Below are 15,399 nucleotides of genomic sequence, written 5' to 3'. Positions count from 1 at the left end.
ATAATGTGGGCAAAGAACTTGAAAAAACATTTCGCCAAAGAGGACATTCAAATGGCCACCAAAAAGATGAAAGAGATGCTTAGCATCATTAACCATCAGTGATGTTCAACTCAATACCACAATAACATACAATTTCCGTTCCACTAGGAAGGTTAATATAAAGAAGCCAAAACAAAACAACATGTTGGAAAAGATGTGGGGAAATTGGCACCCTTATCCATTGCCGCTGGGAATGCAAAATGGCACAACCACTGTGGAAAAGTGTGGGCGATTCCTCATAAAACTAAAACTGCCATATGACTAGCCTTTCTACTCTTAGGGATAGAGCCCCAAAGACTTGAGAGCAGAGACTCAAAGACTTGTACTACAGCACTATTCACAGTAACCAAAAGGTGAAAACCCAAATGCCCATCAACAGATGAATGGATAAACAAAATGTAGTAGACACATACAATGGAACACACTCAGCCAATAGAAGAAATTACTGTATGGTGACTCCATAGGATAAGCATTGGACTGTGGACCACATAGTCAGTGGTTTGAGTCTACCAGCCATTCTGTGGGAGAACAATAAAGCTTTTTTTTTAAAAAAAACTCAGAAACAACTATTCAACGATGCTATGAGTTGGAACCAACTCGGTGGCACTTATAAAGTATGGAAGATAAGCACTGGACTGCTAACACAGGTTGAGAGTTCAAACCCACCAGTCACTCTTTGGAAACCCTGTACAGGGTCTCTTGGAACTGACTCAATGGCGGTTAACAACAACAACAGTATGGATGTAGCTTGAAGACGTTACACTGAGAGAAGTAAGTCAATTACAAAAAAAATATATATATATATATATATATATATATTGGATGACCTCATTTATATAAAATAAAATAAGAAAAAGAGATCAAAATGTATAGAGACCAAAGTTTAATAGTAGCTACAGGGGAGGGTTATTGTTGTTTAGTGCCACTGAGCTGGTTCCGACTTACAGCAACCCTGTATAGGGTTTCCAAGGAGTGCCTGGTAAGTTTGAACCACTGACCTTGCAGTTCAAACCAATCTTGAAGTCCAGTGCATTACCCTGCAGCAGCAGCAGCACACCAGGACTCCACAGGGGAGGGAGGGCGGAGGAAAAGGGGGTTTAACAGTGGTGGAGAAATTGCAGTGATTAAGGGTATGGTGGTGCAATCGATCAAGGCAACTGCTGTCAATAAGTTGAATGTCTCTATAAAGCAGAATTGGCAAAAGTTGTGAAATAGATATATTTAAAACAATGGCAAAAAAAACCCACAACAACCCAAAAAAGCGTAGATGCTAAGGCTGCTTATGTATAACCACCAAACACCTCGTGAGATTTAGTTCCTTGGTTTGGAAGTTTAAAGTCACGATTTCATAGGAGACCCTGATTAATTAGCCTAATAATGTGCATAATGCTTCTATTCTACCTCCTAGTTCACTGCACGGTGCTAGGGTCTTAAAAGTTTACAAGCAGCCATCCAAGGCACAACAATGGTCTCTTACCCGGCACAGCAGAGGGAGAAGGAGAGTCAGGACTAGGAGGAGGATATGACATGTGTGCTAATTGCCTCCATGCACAACTGACTGCCTCCTTTGTTAGGAGACCAGAGGACTGGATCGTGCCAGGCTACCAATACTGATCCAAGATTCCATAGAAGAATCCTCATTAAAAGGGGAGAAAGTGTAGGACAGAACTTCAAATTCTCATGGAATCCAGACTTTCTGGACCCATGGAAGCTGCGTGAATCCCTAAAACTACTGCCCTGAGATAAGTCCCCAGAAATCTTTTAAATACCAAAATAATAACTTTAACTTCTTGTTGTTGTTTTTGGTTAAGTGCCATCAAGCTGGTTCCCAGCCATAGTGACCGTGTATAAGGTTTCCAAGGAGTGGCTGGTGAGCTTGAACCACCAACCGTGTACTTCAAACTGACTTTGTAGTCTAGCGCATTAGCCCACAGCGCCACACATTCTGGATATGGGATCAAATTAACTTTACAGATAAAACTTCGGGGGCAGTGAGTTTTTGTTTATGAGGAACAACTCAGAAAAGGAAGCTGAGAATGGTGATTCAACTCAAAGACTGTGATCAGTGTCACTAAATGGTACAGGTACAAACTGCTGAATGGTATTATTATGTACAGTCTCAACAACAACAACTACAAAAGCCCTAAAACTACTCCAAAGGTAGCAATAACTGAATTTGCTTTATGACATTCTGATATACAAAAGCATTTATAAGTCATTCACTTTAAAAAAAAAAAGTCATTCTAAATAAATGTATTAATAAGACATAAATCCAAACAATATCACTGTTGTAGACATTATGTCAAGAATTGTCAAGAGTAACAAAGATGAATATAAAGTGAAATAATCAAGTCTCCCTTTCCCCGCAACCCCAATCCTTTGCCATAGAGACAATTGTGACTCCTGTGAATCCTAGCAAACACAGGAGAACTGTCCCATAGGGTCACCAAGGCTGTAAAGCTTTATAGAGGCACACTGCCACCCATTTCTCCCTCAGAGCGGCTGGTGAGTTCCAATAGCTAACCTTCGGGTAACAACCTAGTGCTTTGACCATGGTGCCCCTAAGGCTCTTTCCCTTTCCCCACCCTGTGCCCCTGCTCAAATAAATCTCAAAACAGCCCTCTCTTGACCTAGCAGACCAGCTCACAGTTGCTGGAGAGCAAAATGGCCTTCCCAGGTGACCGCTCTGGGGCACCATACAACAGTATGCTTACCGACTTCAGTAGAGACAGATGGCAGCAACACTGACGGAGTCTCAGCAGCTGTGACAATATGTGGGCTGTGCTGGATCTCTGAGAGTTAGCCACCACAGGATGTCCAGGCCCGCTGGATCCAAATTCCAGTGCCACTTCAAGAGGGAAAACAAACCATGGGAAACAGCACAGGGTGTATTTTTTTAAATATGGGGAAGAAGTAAGAACTACATTAGACTGTGTCAGTGTTTGGTTTGTGTTTCAACCATATGGTGATAACTCATTTCTGTACCAGGTAAGATTTAAGCCAAATGAAGTTCTGGTTTTCTTTATATGCCTGCTGCTGTTAGGTGCTGTTAAGTTCATTTTTGAACCCTAGCAACCCCACATGGCAGAGTAGAACTGCCCAATAGGGTTTTCCGGACTGTAGTGTCTCAACAGAAACAAAGGCCAGGTCTCTCTCCTGTGGAGCTGGGGGGGGTGGGATCAAGCAGCCACTGGCCGAGAGCTTAACCATTATACCACCAGATGGCTCTTTAGAGATCTAGTTTCTAAATTTTATTTATTTTGTTGTTGAGAATATACACAGCAAAACAGACACCAATTCAACAGTTTCTCCACGTACCATTTAGTGACATGGCTCACACTCTGTGAGTTGTGCAACCATTCTCCCCACTCCTTTGTCGAGTTGTTCCTTACTCATTTAACATAAACTCACTGCTCCCGAAGGTTCCTACCTAATCTTTACAGTTGCTATTGTCAAATTGACCCCATATATAGGAGTCTTGATGTGGCACTGTGGGATAAAGCACTGGACCACAAGGTTGGTTTGAGCCTCAGGGTCGGCGGTTCAAACCCATCAGCTGTGTCTTGGAAACCCTATAGAGGGTCCCTATAAGTTGCACTGACTTCATGGCAGTTAACAACAACAATAACATAGTGTTCTTAAAAGAGCATGATGCTCAAGACAGACATTATTTACTAGTTAATCTATTGTTTAGATTTCAGACTTCAGGGGATATTTCTGGCTTAATGTTTAAAGATTATCTCAGGGCAATAGTTTCTGAGGTTCATCCAGCCTCCATGGCTCCAGAGAATCTAGAGTCCATGATACTGAAATTCTGCTCTGCATTTCCTGCCCTTAGACCAGGATTCTTCCATGGACTCTTTAGTCAAAATACACAGTGAGCACCAACAGGATGCTCGGGTCTCATGGAAAAGGAGGCAGTTGTTCATGGAGGCCATTAGCCCACAGTGCATATCCTCCTACTCCTGACTCTCCTCCTTCTGTTGCTTCAGCTAAGTAGAAAATATCACTTTGCCATGCGTTGCGTGGTAAGACCCCAGGCAATATGCAAGGAAGCATCAGGCAGAACAGAAGCACTAAGCACATTACCAGGCAAATGAGCTGGGGCATCCCATGAAAACAGGACTCTAAACCTCTAAACCAAAAATCCAAATCCCATGAGGTGTTTGGCAGTACATAAAACAGCTGCAGCAGTTACTCCATTTTATTGTTACTGATGTCGTAAATGTATCACTTCAACTTCTCACAGGTATACAACTCATCTGCTGAGTGATCCTACCCTCATCATGATTTCCCACCATGCTAGTTCCTTTTCGCCCCCTCCCTCCCACCCCTTTAATCACTGATAAACTTTGGCCGCTACACATTGCTTTTTTATGGAAGTGGGGTCCTAACTGTGTCTTAATAAAACAGATTTAGATAAAAATGAAAAAGTACTTTAGATCCAGATTTGGCGTCTAGAAAAGTAAGTATATTTTATTTTGGTTGGAATAAGTACAATTTCAATTTGACCTGGCCAAGATTAAATCTCTAATGCCAAGAATTCAAAATCTCACACTCTATTTTACTGAATCTGGGCCCCCATTTTCATTAGCAGTGTTCTACTGCTTACCTCTACTGAAGGGATTATCAGGGCTTCTTCCATATTGCTTATCCCCATTTTCATGTGTTTTTAGATAGGACTGCAGAGCCAACCTGCCTCAGACCAAAAAAGAAAATACACATAAGATTACATAGGTTTACCCGCATTACTAATTGACTATGCTTGAAATTCGACTTTGGCAAATTATAGATATGAGCTTGTTAAATGATGCCAGAATCACATCAATCATTTCTCCAACGCCATGAAGAAGAAACCATTATTCTGAAAACCAAAACATGCTTTTAAAAAGAAGGAAAAAGTAAAGTATCCACACTGGATGTGAGAGTACCAAGGGAAAAACGGACTGCCATTCAGTGAAAGACAAGAGCCCTACAGACAGACACTACAAAGAGCTGACAACATGAAGGATTACAGCGCAGGTGTTTTGTTTTAAGCTCCGGTGAGGTCCTGAATGACAGGAGAAAGAGATGTCATTTCCTAACACAGCCCCACAAGGACCAGGCAGATGTGCTGTACAGAGCTCATTCCCTAAGATTGCTGTGAGAGAGAAGCCAATGAGAGATGTTCATAGGTCTTCAAGGTTCAGAGTTGGGTTTGTGAGAGAGAAAAGAAGTTAAAGAAAAAAAGGGGCGAGGGGAGTTACAAAAGGAAAGCCAACATCCAATTTATCAATAATATTATAAATACAGTCAGAGGAAACTTGACCCTTAGAGCTCATGACCAGGTGTAAACAAAAGTCCATGCTAGAAGGTGCTTCTGCACTGCACGCACCTTGATCTTGCGAAAAAGACATTGTAAACAGTCTCCTCATCTTCAGAAAGCTTTAAACGGTGCAACTGACATTTACGCCGGGGCAGCATCACCTGGAAGAGTTAAGAAAAGAAAATGTGGCTGGCATGAAGTTACATAAATTAGCTGACTAGCATAGAGGAAATTCCCCAAATTTAACACTAGAAACGTAGTCAACCGAGGAGAGTAGCTCCTACCCTTCCCTAAAAACAGGACTGCTGTACTACACAGCACAGGACAGCACCCAAGGGCTTCTTTATCAAGAAAATAGCAGAGCAAGTGGCTATTCAACCCCAAACCAGGACATGATCACCCTCCGTCCCTGCCCTCCCCAGGGACAGGTATAAATGAGATTACCAAAGGTTTGCCGGTGGAGTCCAGCTGGTCCTTTGTTCTCCTCAGCAAAAGGCTCTTGGTTAAAATACTTAGTCGTTCTCCTCCTTTCTTTGAACCATTGTCAACCTGACTCTTCCACAGACTGAACTCATCAAATGGAGAACAACGGAGAAATCTTTTTTTCCCCCAAGGGAAAAGGGCAAAGAGTCGGGAAACAGAGGTATGGGAGAATGAAGCAAAGATTCAAAGTAAGACATAAGATGAAAAACAAGCCAGATTTTCGGTTACAGTTTCATCCAATCATCTTTAAAAATGACTTTCATAGCAAAGCTCTGTTTGGCAGATCAAAAGGATTCAAGTCAGTAACGAAAACCATACTACAAAAATGTGAGTTTTTTCATTAACAATGTCTACATCGTCGCAACAGGACATAAAACCGATAGCTAGAATTTATCCCTAAAGCTTCAAAGGGTAGCACAAAATCCCAAATCCTCCTGCGGACTGACTAGAATAAAAGGAGGAATTTTTAAAATCAGCATTGTTCTGTTTTCTTCAAATAAATTGTAACCCCGACCCCAGGCCATATGTTTTAAAGCAGAAATTGCCCTGAGCAGTCACTGAACTGAAGAAAGATGACTTCTTACTTAAATCAAACTGTTCTATGTTTTTTACATGTGTAAGGGCTGGATGTAATCAAAGTCCCATATCAGCCAGTCAATCAACAGATATTCCTCATCAATATTAATGCTTTTGTTCTTTAAAGGCTGATAGGCTTGACATCTGCTCAAGAAAATCTGGCACCGACTTGAAGGCACTTAACAACAACAATACAGTACTATCACGAGGCATGAAATAATTATGAAGGGTTACTGACAGGGCTCACACTTACAGACTCTTAGAGAGTTTACTCAAACCAACTCAATGGTACTTAGCAACAACAGTTTACTCACTTTAACAACGAGTACATGTCCAACAGATTGTTCTGAATGGGGGTCCCAGTGACAGCCCAACGGGCCTGGGCTTGGAGCTTACACACAGCTATGGAAGTCTGCACTCGGGGATTCTTAATATTGTGAGCTTCATCCAGTATGATTCGAGCCCAGACTATTTGAAGCAAAGGTACTAAGATGCCCTGAAGGAAAGACAAGGGAAATCCAACAATAGCATGGGAAAATGCACGTGTGCTCACAATGAGAAGGGGAGAAACAAACGTGTACACCGTGAGCTGCTCTTACCTTCAAATGTGAGGACTTGCATCAGGCACATTGAATAAGGGCTATATTTGAGAAACCAGGAGTAGAAACTCTCAACGGGTACCCATAAATAAGTCACTTGAGAGTCTAAGTAAATGAGCTAAGGTAACTTACAATAAAATGTTTTCTAGTTTAAATTCTCATTTATTCTTTCAATACTTGTTGAGCAATATCTGTAGGCCAGAATTACAGTGTTTAGCGTGCAAATTCACTCATTCAACAATTTGCTGAAAGTTACTAAATTCTACTGAACATTTACTAAAAGTCCACTTTGATATGTCATATGCTAAGCCAGACACGAAGGACAGTTTCTACTCTCAAGATGTTAATCTAGTGGGGAAGAAAAAAAAAAAATCAATATAAGGGTAGTTAGTACACAGTGTCTATGTGATGAATTCAGTGTGGATCACATAATCCATGACAGTAGTCAGGTTTGTTTGGTATTGGATCCCTAATGCCTGAAATAGCATCTTCTGTTATTGAGTCAATTTTCAACTTCTTGTGGCCCCATGTGACAAATGGAACAGCCCCATAGCATTTTTCTGTTGTAATCTTTACAGAAGCAGATCATGAGGTCTTTCTCCCATGGAGTAGCTGGGTGGGTCTGAACTTCCAAATTTAAGATTAATAGCGAAATGCTTAGCTACTAGACCACCTGGGCTCCTTGGCTCTTGGGAGATTTTAATAAATAAAGTGGCGGTGTGGTGCTGGAACGAAGCATTGGACTGTTAACTTCAAGGTCAGGAGCTCAAAACCACCAGCCACTCCTCAAGAGAAAGGCAAGGCTTTCTGCTCCTAAAAAGATTTACGCTTTGGAAACCCTATACAGGATCACTAAGAGTCAGAATCAATTCGATGGCAGTGAGATGACACACATAAGCACAAGACTCTATGAAATGAATTCAACCAAATGTGGGGAAGGTGGAAAGAAAATGCCCCAGAAAGAACTCTTAAAGTGGATACAAACAAATTAGCCTGGGAGAAGGAGCAGGGGCTCCTTCAGAGGAAGAACAAAGGGACGACAGTATGAGAGTCTGGGAGAGCTGCAATTCAATGCCATCAGGCTGATTCGGTATGAGCATGGATGGGGTGTCACAGAGCAGGAGGAGTACAGGCAGAGCTGAGGGACCATAGGTAAGGGAAAGATCATAAAAAGCCCAATGTTATCATGTAAAGGGATCTGGATTTTATCCCAAAAGTAATGAGGGATTTGAGGAACGTACAATGTTTATTTATTATCTACAAGTCAGAGTTGCTTGTAAGCAGGAGGCATGTTCTAGAGATCTCTACAAACATGCAAATCTCTGGCTATTCTAGTGTACTAGAAGTATAAACATATGCAAAAGATTCATTTGTGGGACAGCACTATCTTCAGGGGACAAGGGCATTATGATCATGATAATTACGCACTATTATGCCTCTATACTGTTAACTGACAAGATCTGGGAGCCACTCACAAATACTCAGGGTTTTCCTGTGGTTGTCATTTAGCATCTGGCCCATCTATGGTTTGACTATTTATATTCTGGGGGGCGTGCAAATGGTAGACAGAAGAGGCAGGGAAGAATGGATCAATACCCAAATATTAGTAATGAAAAACTAGCCTACACACTAAATAGAAAAAAATACCAGAATACACCCTAAATATTCTAAACTAAAAATCAAGTGAGGCTTTCCTATACTCATGTGATATTACCACAATTGCCATGTGGCTAACTTCAGTTTAAAAACAACTAAATATTGTGTCGAATCTCAGCCTTCATCCCTGAGACAGGGAAGCACTGTATTTCCACAGGTAGAACATTTAGGATATTCCTGGCCTCCTGGGAAGGTAGTTTTGCTACCTCCAACAGTCCCCAAACCTTACCTCCACATTGAGGTCTGCACCCGGGACCTCTTCCTCTGGCTTCTGTGTGGGAATCTCCTTGGCCAGAAGGCTGTAGGTAGTGATCACAATGTCATATGAGGAGAGGCTGCAGAAAGAAAACACTAAATGGTAAAAGGTCCTTCCATGGGCTCTGATAATGTCAAGTCACCTTTTTATAAAAATGTCTATGGTGGGAAGGCTGAATTCATTAACTTATGTCCTTTATCCACACATTCAATTTGGTGGCAAATTTTATCTACTTGGCTTCCTGATCTCTTACTTCTGATCACTGTTTGAGTCTGTTTATATAGAGCTAAAACAGCTTTTATTCCCAACCAATGTGTCAAAAAGGGAAATCTCTGGCTGAGGTTAATATTAAGCTTAATGATTTCAGATAAATGACACTAAAGTTCCAGGAAAGTTAAGAAACCCTCAAAACACTGTTACCCTTACTTTAATGATATTTTTTCCTCACGATTCTAGAATATTTTTGTGAAAACCCACATTTAAGTAGAAATTACTGTTATAAAAGAAGGCCTGGTATCATAGTGGGTTATAAGTTGAGCTGCTATCCACAAGGTCAGCAGTTGGAATCTACCAGCCACGCTGTGAGAGAAAGAGGAGGTTTTCTGCTCCCATGAAGATTTACGGTCTTGGAAACCCTATACAAGGTCACAATGAGTTGGAACCAGCTCGACGGCACACAACCAACCATGTGTTAAAAGTTTTCAGTTTACCTTGCCTATACTCCTTTACATTTAAAGATTAATGAAAGGTACAAATGTTTTCCCTATGAAACTTAATATTGTGTGCCTAAGAGAATTTCAATCAATACTTCTGACAAGACCGATATGGCTAATTCAGAGAGAAAGAAATGTCTGCATATTGCTTTTATATATAAAGATAAGTATTTGAGAACGATTCCAATCAGTCAACAAGTACACTGTGACTTCCAAACCAGGTACGATCAATGTACAAATCAAGTGAGGCCTATTTTGAATAACATGTTTGAACAAAGGCAGGCAACTCACAGTATTCTGTGCCAATGGTACATGGCCAGTCACTGCTGCCCTGATGTATCTCTCCTGCTGACATGACAATCAGTCACCAGAGTTGGTGTGTGTTATAAGACTAAAGGTTAACAGTTGGCAATTCTTTGTTGTTGCTGAGTGCCATCGAGTCAGTTCTGACTCATAGCAACCCTGTGTAGGGTTTTTGAGAGGCTGGTGGGTTTGCACTGCCGACCTTGTAGTTAACAGTCCGGTGCTTGTCCCACACCAGGGCTCAGCAATTCTTTAGTAGACAAAATATCCAGTACCGGAGGTTGGGGAGAGAGATTACCTAGGAGTACCAACAACTTTGCTATTGTCCATGATGAGCAGTTTTACCCTAACACATATGGGGCTGCTGCGAGGCCAATTAGCATCTGTATGTGTTTCACTTGGTTTTCAGGTCTCTGTTGTAGGGATTTGGCAGAGTGCGTCACGAGAACATCATCTTGTTTCTTCCCTGCCTCACCGTGAGTCAGGACTGACTTAACGGCAATGGGAAACAAATACCATACTAACGGTATTAAACAAGATCTTCTGTAAGACTGAGCCGATTCCATTCATAATAACAGAACAAACACAGGAAGTCCGATTCAGAAATCCAGCAACTACGATCTACTTAAGACAGATCACATTTTGCTAAGGGGAATTCTACCACCTGGCTGACAACCAAAGTATCTCAGGTGTCCTTGGTGGTGGTGGTTATGTGCTGTGGAGACCGTTCTGACTCATAGTGCCCCTGTATTGGGTTTCCGAGGCTATAAATCTTTAAGAAAGCAGAAAGCCTCATCTCCCACAGAGCAGCCGGTAGATTTGAACTGCTGACCTTGTGGTTAGCACTGCAGCTTGTAATCCACTATGCTACCACAGCAGCTTTTGTTGGAGATGACAAAGACACATTCAAAGAACATTTTCTCAAGATGTGGCTCGTATTGCAGAGTCAAAGCTGTTTTGTCTGGAGAATGAAAAGTTGCCTTTGGTCTTCACAAATAGCATTGTTGCTGTTAGCCCCCAGCTCATGGCGACCCTACCCATAAGGCTTTCAGTGGTTGATTTTTTAGAAGTAGATTGCTAGTCCTTTCTTGCTAGTCTAAGGCAGTCCAGAAGATCTGCTGAAACCTGATTAGCATCAGGCAACTTTCAATGCCATTGAGCTGATTCTCACTCATCACCACCCTATATAGGTTTCTGAGGCTGTAAATCTTTACGGGAACAGAAAACCTCATCTTTCTCCTGCTAATCTTGTAGCTAGCAGTCTAGTGCTTATTCTACAGTGTCACCAGGGCTCCTTTCAGTACCATGTTGTTGTTGTTGTGTGTCAAGTCGGTTCCAAATCATAGTGACCGTGTATAAGGTTTCTGAGGAGCTGACTCATAGGATTGAACCAGTATCATAGCAAGACACATACCAAAAGCTCAGTAACCATCAAGTCAATTCTAAGTCATTGCAATCCTACAGGACAGACTACAACTGCCCCACAGGGTCTCCTAGGCTGTAATCTTTACATAAGCAGACTGTCTCATCTTTTTCCCACTGAGTGGCTGCTGACTGTGAACTGCTAACCTGTTGGTTGTCAGCCCAATATCTAAGTGCACCACCATGGTTCCTTTAGCAACACACAAGCTTCCACTAATGGCTGCATCTGAGAGCCACTGGTCAGGAATGGAACCCGGCTCTCCCTCATGAAAGGCAATAATTTTACCACTGGCCCTACAAATATCACTGCTTTTGTTGATAGGTGTCATTGAGTTAGTTTCAACTCACAGCAACTCTGCATAAGGTCTCCAAGGAGTGGCTGGTGGGTTTGAACTGCTGACCTTGCAGCTAGCGGTGCAGAGCGTATCCTACAGCAACACATTATTAACCCTGATTAAATCATCTCTCAGGGAGTGGGTAGGTTCTAGGTGGTGTTCTTTCCTACCTATCCCTATCAGTGACGGTTAATATGGTTCCTTCAGTCAAGCTGCCAAGCACCTCTATACCTGCACCATTTCTGCACTTACACTTTTGCACGCTGATCCCGGTTTGGCCCATGATAGAGATAGATTCTTAGTTTGTTGTGGCTCACACGTTTTTCCACCTCATTTTTCCAATGATGGATCAGGGAAGCAGGACAGATAATTAGTGTTCCATGGGAAGTATAGGTAGTGGGCTCTTGAGAGAGAGAGAGAAAATCAACATCTAGTTACATTCATTCACTTTAGCTTCTTAAAGGCACTACCTCTTTCTCTTGACTGACTACATTCTTCCAAAACAATAATTCTAACCACTGTCGCTCATTTTTTACTTTCTCCCATAAAAGTGTCAGACAAAGACATCAGACTAATGAGGCAGCTGAAGTACCTGGCCTCAGTGTAAAAAGGCAATGCACTTTCGCAGAGTGGCCAGAAGGCAAAGGCTGGATCATTTGCTAACTTTTCCAGAGTTGATTCATCACTAATTTTTCCTGAGAAGCATAAATTAATGTGCATGTACACTAGAGTCTAAGTACAAAAACGTTTCAGAAGATAAACACAAACACGTTTGGAAATCTAGCCATCACTAGGACCACTGTGGCTCCATTAACACAGTTGAGAACTGATGGTGATACTTGTTTGTGCATACGTGCACAAACCCTGCTACTGTACGCAAGGACACGGGGTGGTCCAATGTACCAGGGTTCCTTAGAAGCCTCCAGAGTGGACAGCCACAGATGGCTTGGCTATCCAACCAACTGAGATTTCTATGTGGCAACTTATTTGTATGTGGCAACTTATATGTGGTGTGTCTATACAGAACAGCTGAGATCTTCATGAAATCTTCATAAGATACTGAACTACAGTAATTACATTTTAAAAACATGAGTTTGAGGCAAGGTAGGAATTGCCTATAATCCTCCTGATAATTTTCTTTCAGAGCTGACATTGAAAACAGCTTCCTCTAAGGTGGCTTAACCCTGAATTTATGATAGATCTTCCTTAAAAATGATACATTAATTTGGATTAATGTATTGTATCCTCAATATTGGAGTCCTGCTGTGGCACTGTGGATTAATGTGCTGGACTGCAAAGTTGGTTTGATCTGCAAAGGTCGGCAGTTCAAGCTCACCAGCCACTCCTCAGAAACCCTATACAGGGTCGCTATGGGTCGGAACTGACTTGTAGGCACTTCACAACAACAACCCAACTTCAGATCAAGCTAAGTTTTTATAAGAAAAGGAAAAACAATGATTAGTTATAATTAGCATCTTCAATCATATGACGGGAAAGTGGTCTAACACTAGTAGATTCATTAAACATGGCCAAAAGTATCCTCTAGTTTGAAAACTCCCCCTCCCAGCTGGCTTAAGTGACTTAGGAAATGAAGGCTGGCCAGGCACTTCTGTATACGTATACCATCTTTAGAAAGCCATGTAACGGAGTTTCTGTCCTTCTCTTTGTGCTTCTCTTCATTCTTCTGAGCCAGGATAAGTGCAATCATTGTTAGAGTTTTGCCTAAACCCATATCATCCGCTGTGGGGAAAAACAGAGAGAGTTCATTACTTAGGGCACGCACACACACAAAAATCAACTCAACGCCAAGAGACAAAAACCACCGGTAAAGACATTTATTTACCTTTTATTTTCTTTGCTGCCAGTGCCATTTCTGTCTAGTGCATATCCTACAATCCCACATCAGAACTCACAAGAAAGATTGTTCAAGTGAAAACAAAGTCTTTGCCTAAACCAATGAAACCTTCTTCCACATGTAAATGAACCCTAGTGATTGCTATCTATTTTAAGAGCTATGTCAAAGACATTTACTACAATCCTTATAAAACTGAAAACCTATTACTTGGATCTTACTCAGGTCTACACATTACACTGTTACCTATTTAATGCATTCATTTTCACCTAGCACAGTTTGTTGGTGTTACCTAGTTTTTTTTAATCTGTTATCCCTGAAAGCCAAAAGGACCAGTAAAGTATCTCCTACTACTTTATTGGGGCCAGGCTTCCTCTACGACAACCCAGGGTGCTGAGTCCTGGCTGGCAGCATTTCACATGTGCTGCTATAACTTGGTGGGGGGAAATTAAATGTGTCCTGTGTGACTCCACTGGGACAGGACTCTGGAAGCTCGCACCTGATTTCCCCAAACTTCCTTTCATGTGCCTTTTCCCTTTGTATCTTTCATTCTAATAAATCATGGCCATGCATATGACTACACGCCAGGAATCCTGCTAGTGAATCATCAAACCTGGGGACAGTCTTGGGGACTGCCAACATAGCCACTCTCTAACCACAGTGTATACTTGTCATGGTTTGGAAGTTATGCACCTTGGAAATTCTTATTTCGTTGGGAAACTTACTTTGCTAGTCTCCTCTGCAGCAAGAGTATTGGTGGCATGACCTGGCTCTACAGACCAGATGTACTCACACTTCAAATCAGGTATAAGCAAGTTCAGAAAGAGGTTCCGTGTGGAATCCTTTCTTCGGGTTGGGGTGGAGAGAGAAGTGTCAGACAGTGAGTGTGGCAGAGGGTTTTTCTAGTGCTAGGTGGAGCAGAGCAACAGTGACACTTTATACAGCATACTCTATGACTTGGCTTTGGTGATGGCTTCTAAAGAAGTGTGGTCTCTGGCCTGGCTCTGCACATCTGCCAGAGATTCTATTGGCCACCACAGAACAATTAGCCAGAGTCAGCCACTACTGCTTATAACCACCATCTCTGACTGCTCCTCTACCTATGAATTCTTAAGCAAGCTGCTTGACCTGTCTCCACCTCACTTTCTTTATCTCTAAAATGGGAATTAGAGCATCCATCCCATAGGGGGGTTGTGAGACTCAGGTAAGACAATATAGGTAAAGCATTTAGCATAATGGCTAAGCATTCTATAAATACTGGCTCTTATTATAATGCCTAAACTCATCCAGAAGGAGCTCTGGTAGCATAGTGGTTATGAATTGGGCTGCTAATCTCACAGTCAGCAGTTCAAAATTACCAGCTGTTCCACGGGAGAAAGAGAAGGCTTTCTGCTCCCGTAAAGATTTACAACCTCGGAAACCCTGTACAGGGTCGGTATGAGTCGGAACCGACTCCAAGGCACATAACAACAACAACAACAATAACAAACTTACCCAGAATTCCTCCTTGTGGCTTCTGACTTTCCCGCCATAGTAACCAGGCTAACGCCTGCTTCTGATGTAAAAGCAAAGGAACCTAACAAAGATAATGACCAAATGTTATGCAAAAGTTGCCTGATTTAGAGGTCATGCTGTATCCTAACTACATAGACTCTACACTCCACCCTATTACTTCCTATTATTCCAAGTGATCCTCAAAATTCTAGTTGTCATATAAACTGCTCAATTCTTTCTGAAATACTTAATCTACCTTCTCTTTCACCATGAGTAATCATATGTCCTGATTAGGTATGTAAGTATTGTCCAGCAGTACTCTTAAAACTGATCTTTCTCTCTCAAGCATCCTCATTTGTCTGCTTA

The 15,399-nt window shown here is 41.8% G+C and overlaps 1 protein-coding gene across 1 annotated transcript in view; it reads right to left on the bottom strand.

Annotated features, from left to right (window-relative positions):
- TTF2 (transcription termination factor, RNA polymerase II) overlaps window positions 1-15,399 on the bottom strand; it is a 52,724-nt gene that overhangs the window by 13,786 nt on the left and 23,539 nt on the right. Inside the window, exons 10-18 of the mRNA XM_006874812.1 lie at window positions 15,034-15,115; window positions 13,311-13,427; window positions 11,940-12,090; window positions 8,888-8,993; window positions 6,718-6,899; window positions 5,789-5,942; window positions 5,414-5,505; window positions 4,652-4,734; window positions 2,754-2,887 (exon numbers count right to left, since the gene is read on the bottom strand). Of these exons, the coding sequence (XP_006874874.1) occupies window positions 2,754-2,887; window positions 4,652-4,734; window positions 5,414-5,505; window positions 5,789-5,942; window positions 6,718-6,899; window positions 8,888-8,993; window positions 11,940-12,090; window positions 13,311-13,427; window positions 15,034-15,115 (1,101 nt within the window). The remainder of the gene's footprint in view (window positions 1-2,753; window positions 2,888-4,651; window positions 4,735-5,413; window positions 5,506-5,788; window positions 5,943-6,717; window positions 6,900-8,887; window positions 8,994-11,939; window positions 12,091-13,310; window positions 13,428-15,033; window positions 15,116-15,399) is intronic.

Source organism: Chrysochloris asiatica, unplaced genomic scaffold, assembly GCF_000296735.1.
Source record: "Chrysochloris asiatica unplaced genomic scaffold, ChrAsi1.0 scaffold00302, whole genome shotgun sequence".
NCBI classification, from domain to species: Eukaryota; Metazoa; Chordata; class Mammalia; order Afrosoricida; family Chrysochloridae; genus Chrysochloris; species Chrysochloris asiatica.
Note: the sequence above shows the minus strand (reverse complement) of the source record. Positions and strands in the feature narration are given on the sequence as shown.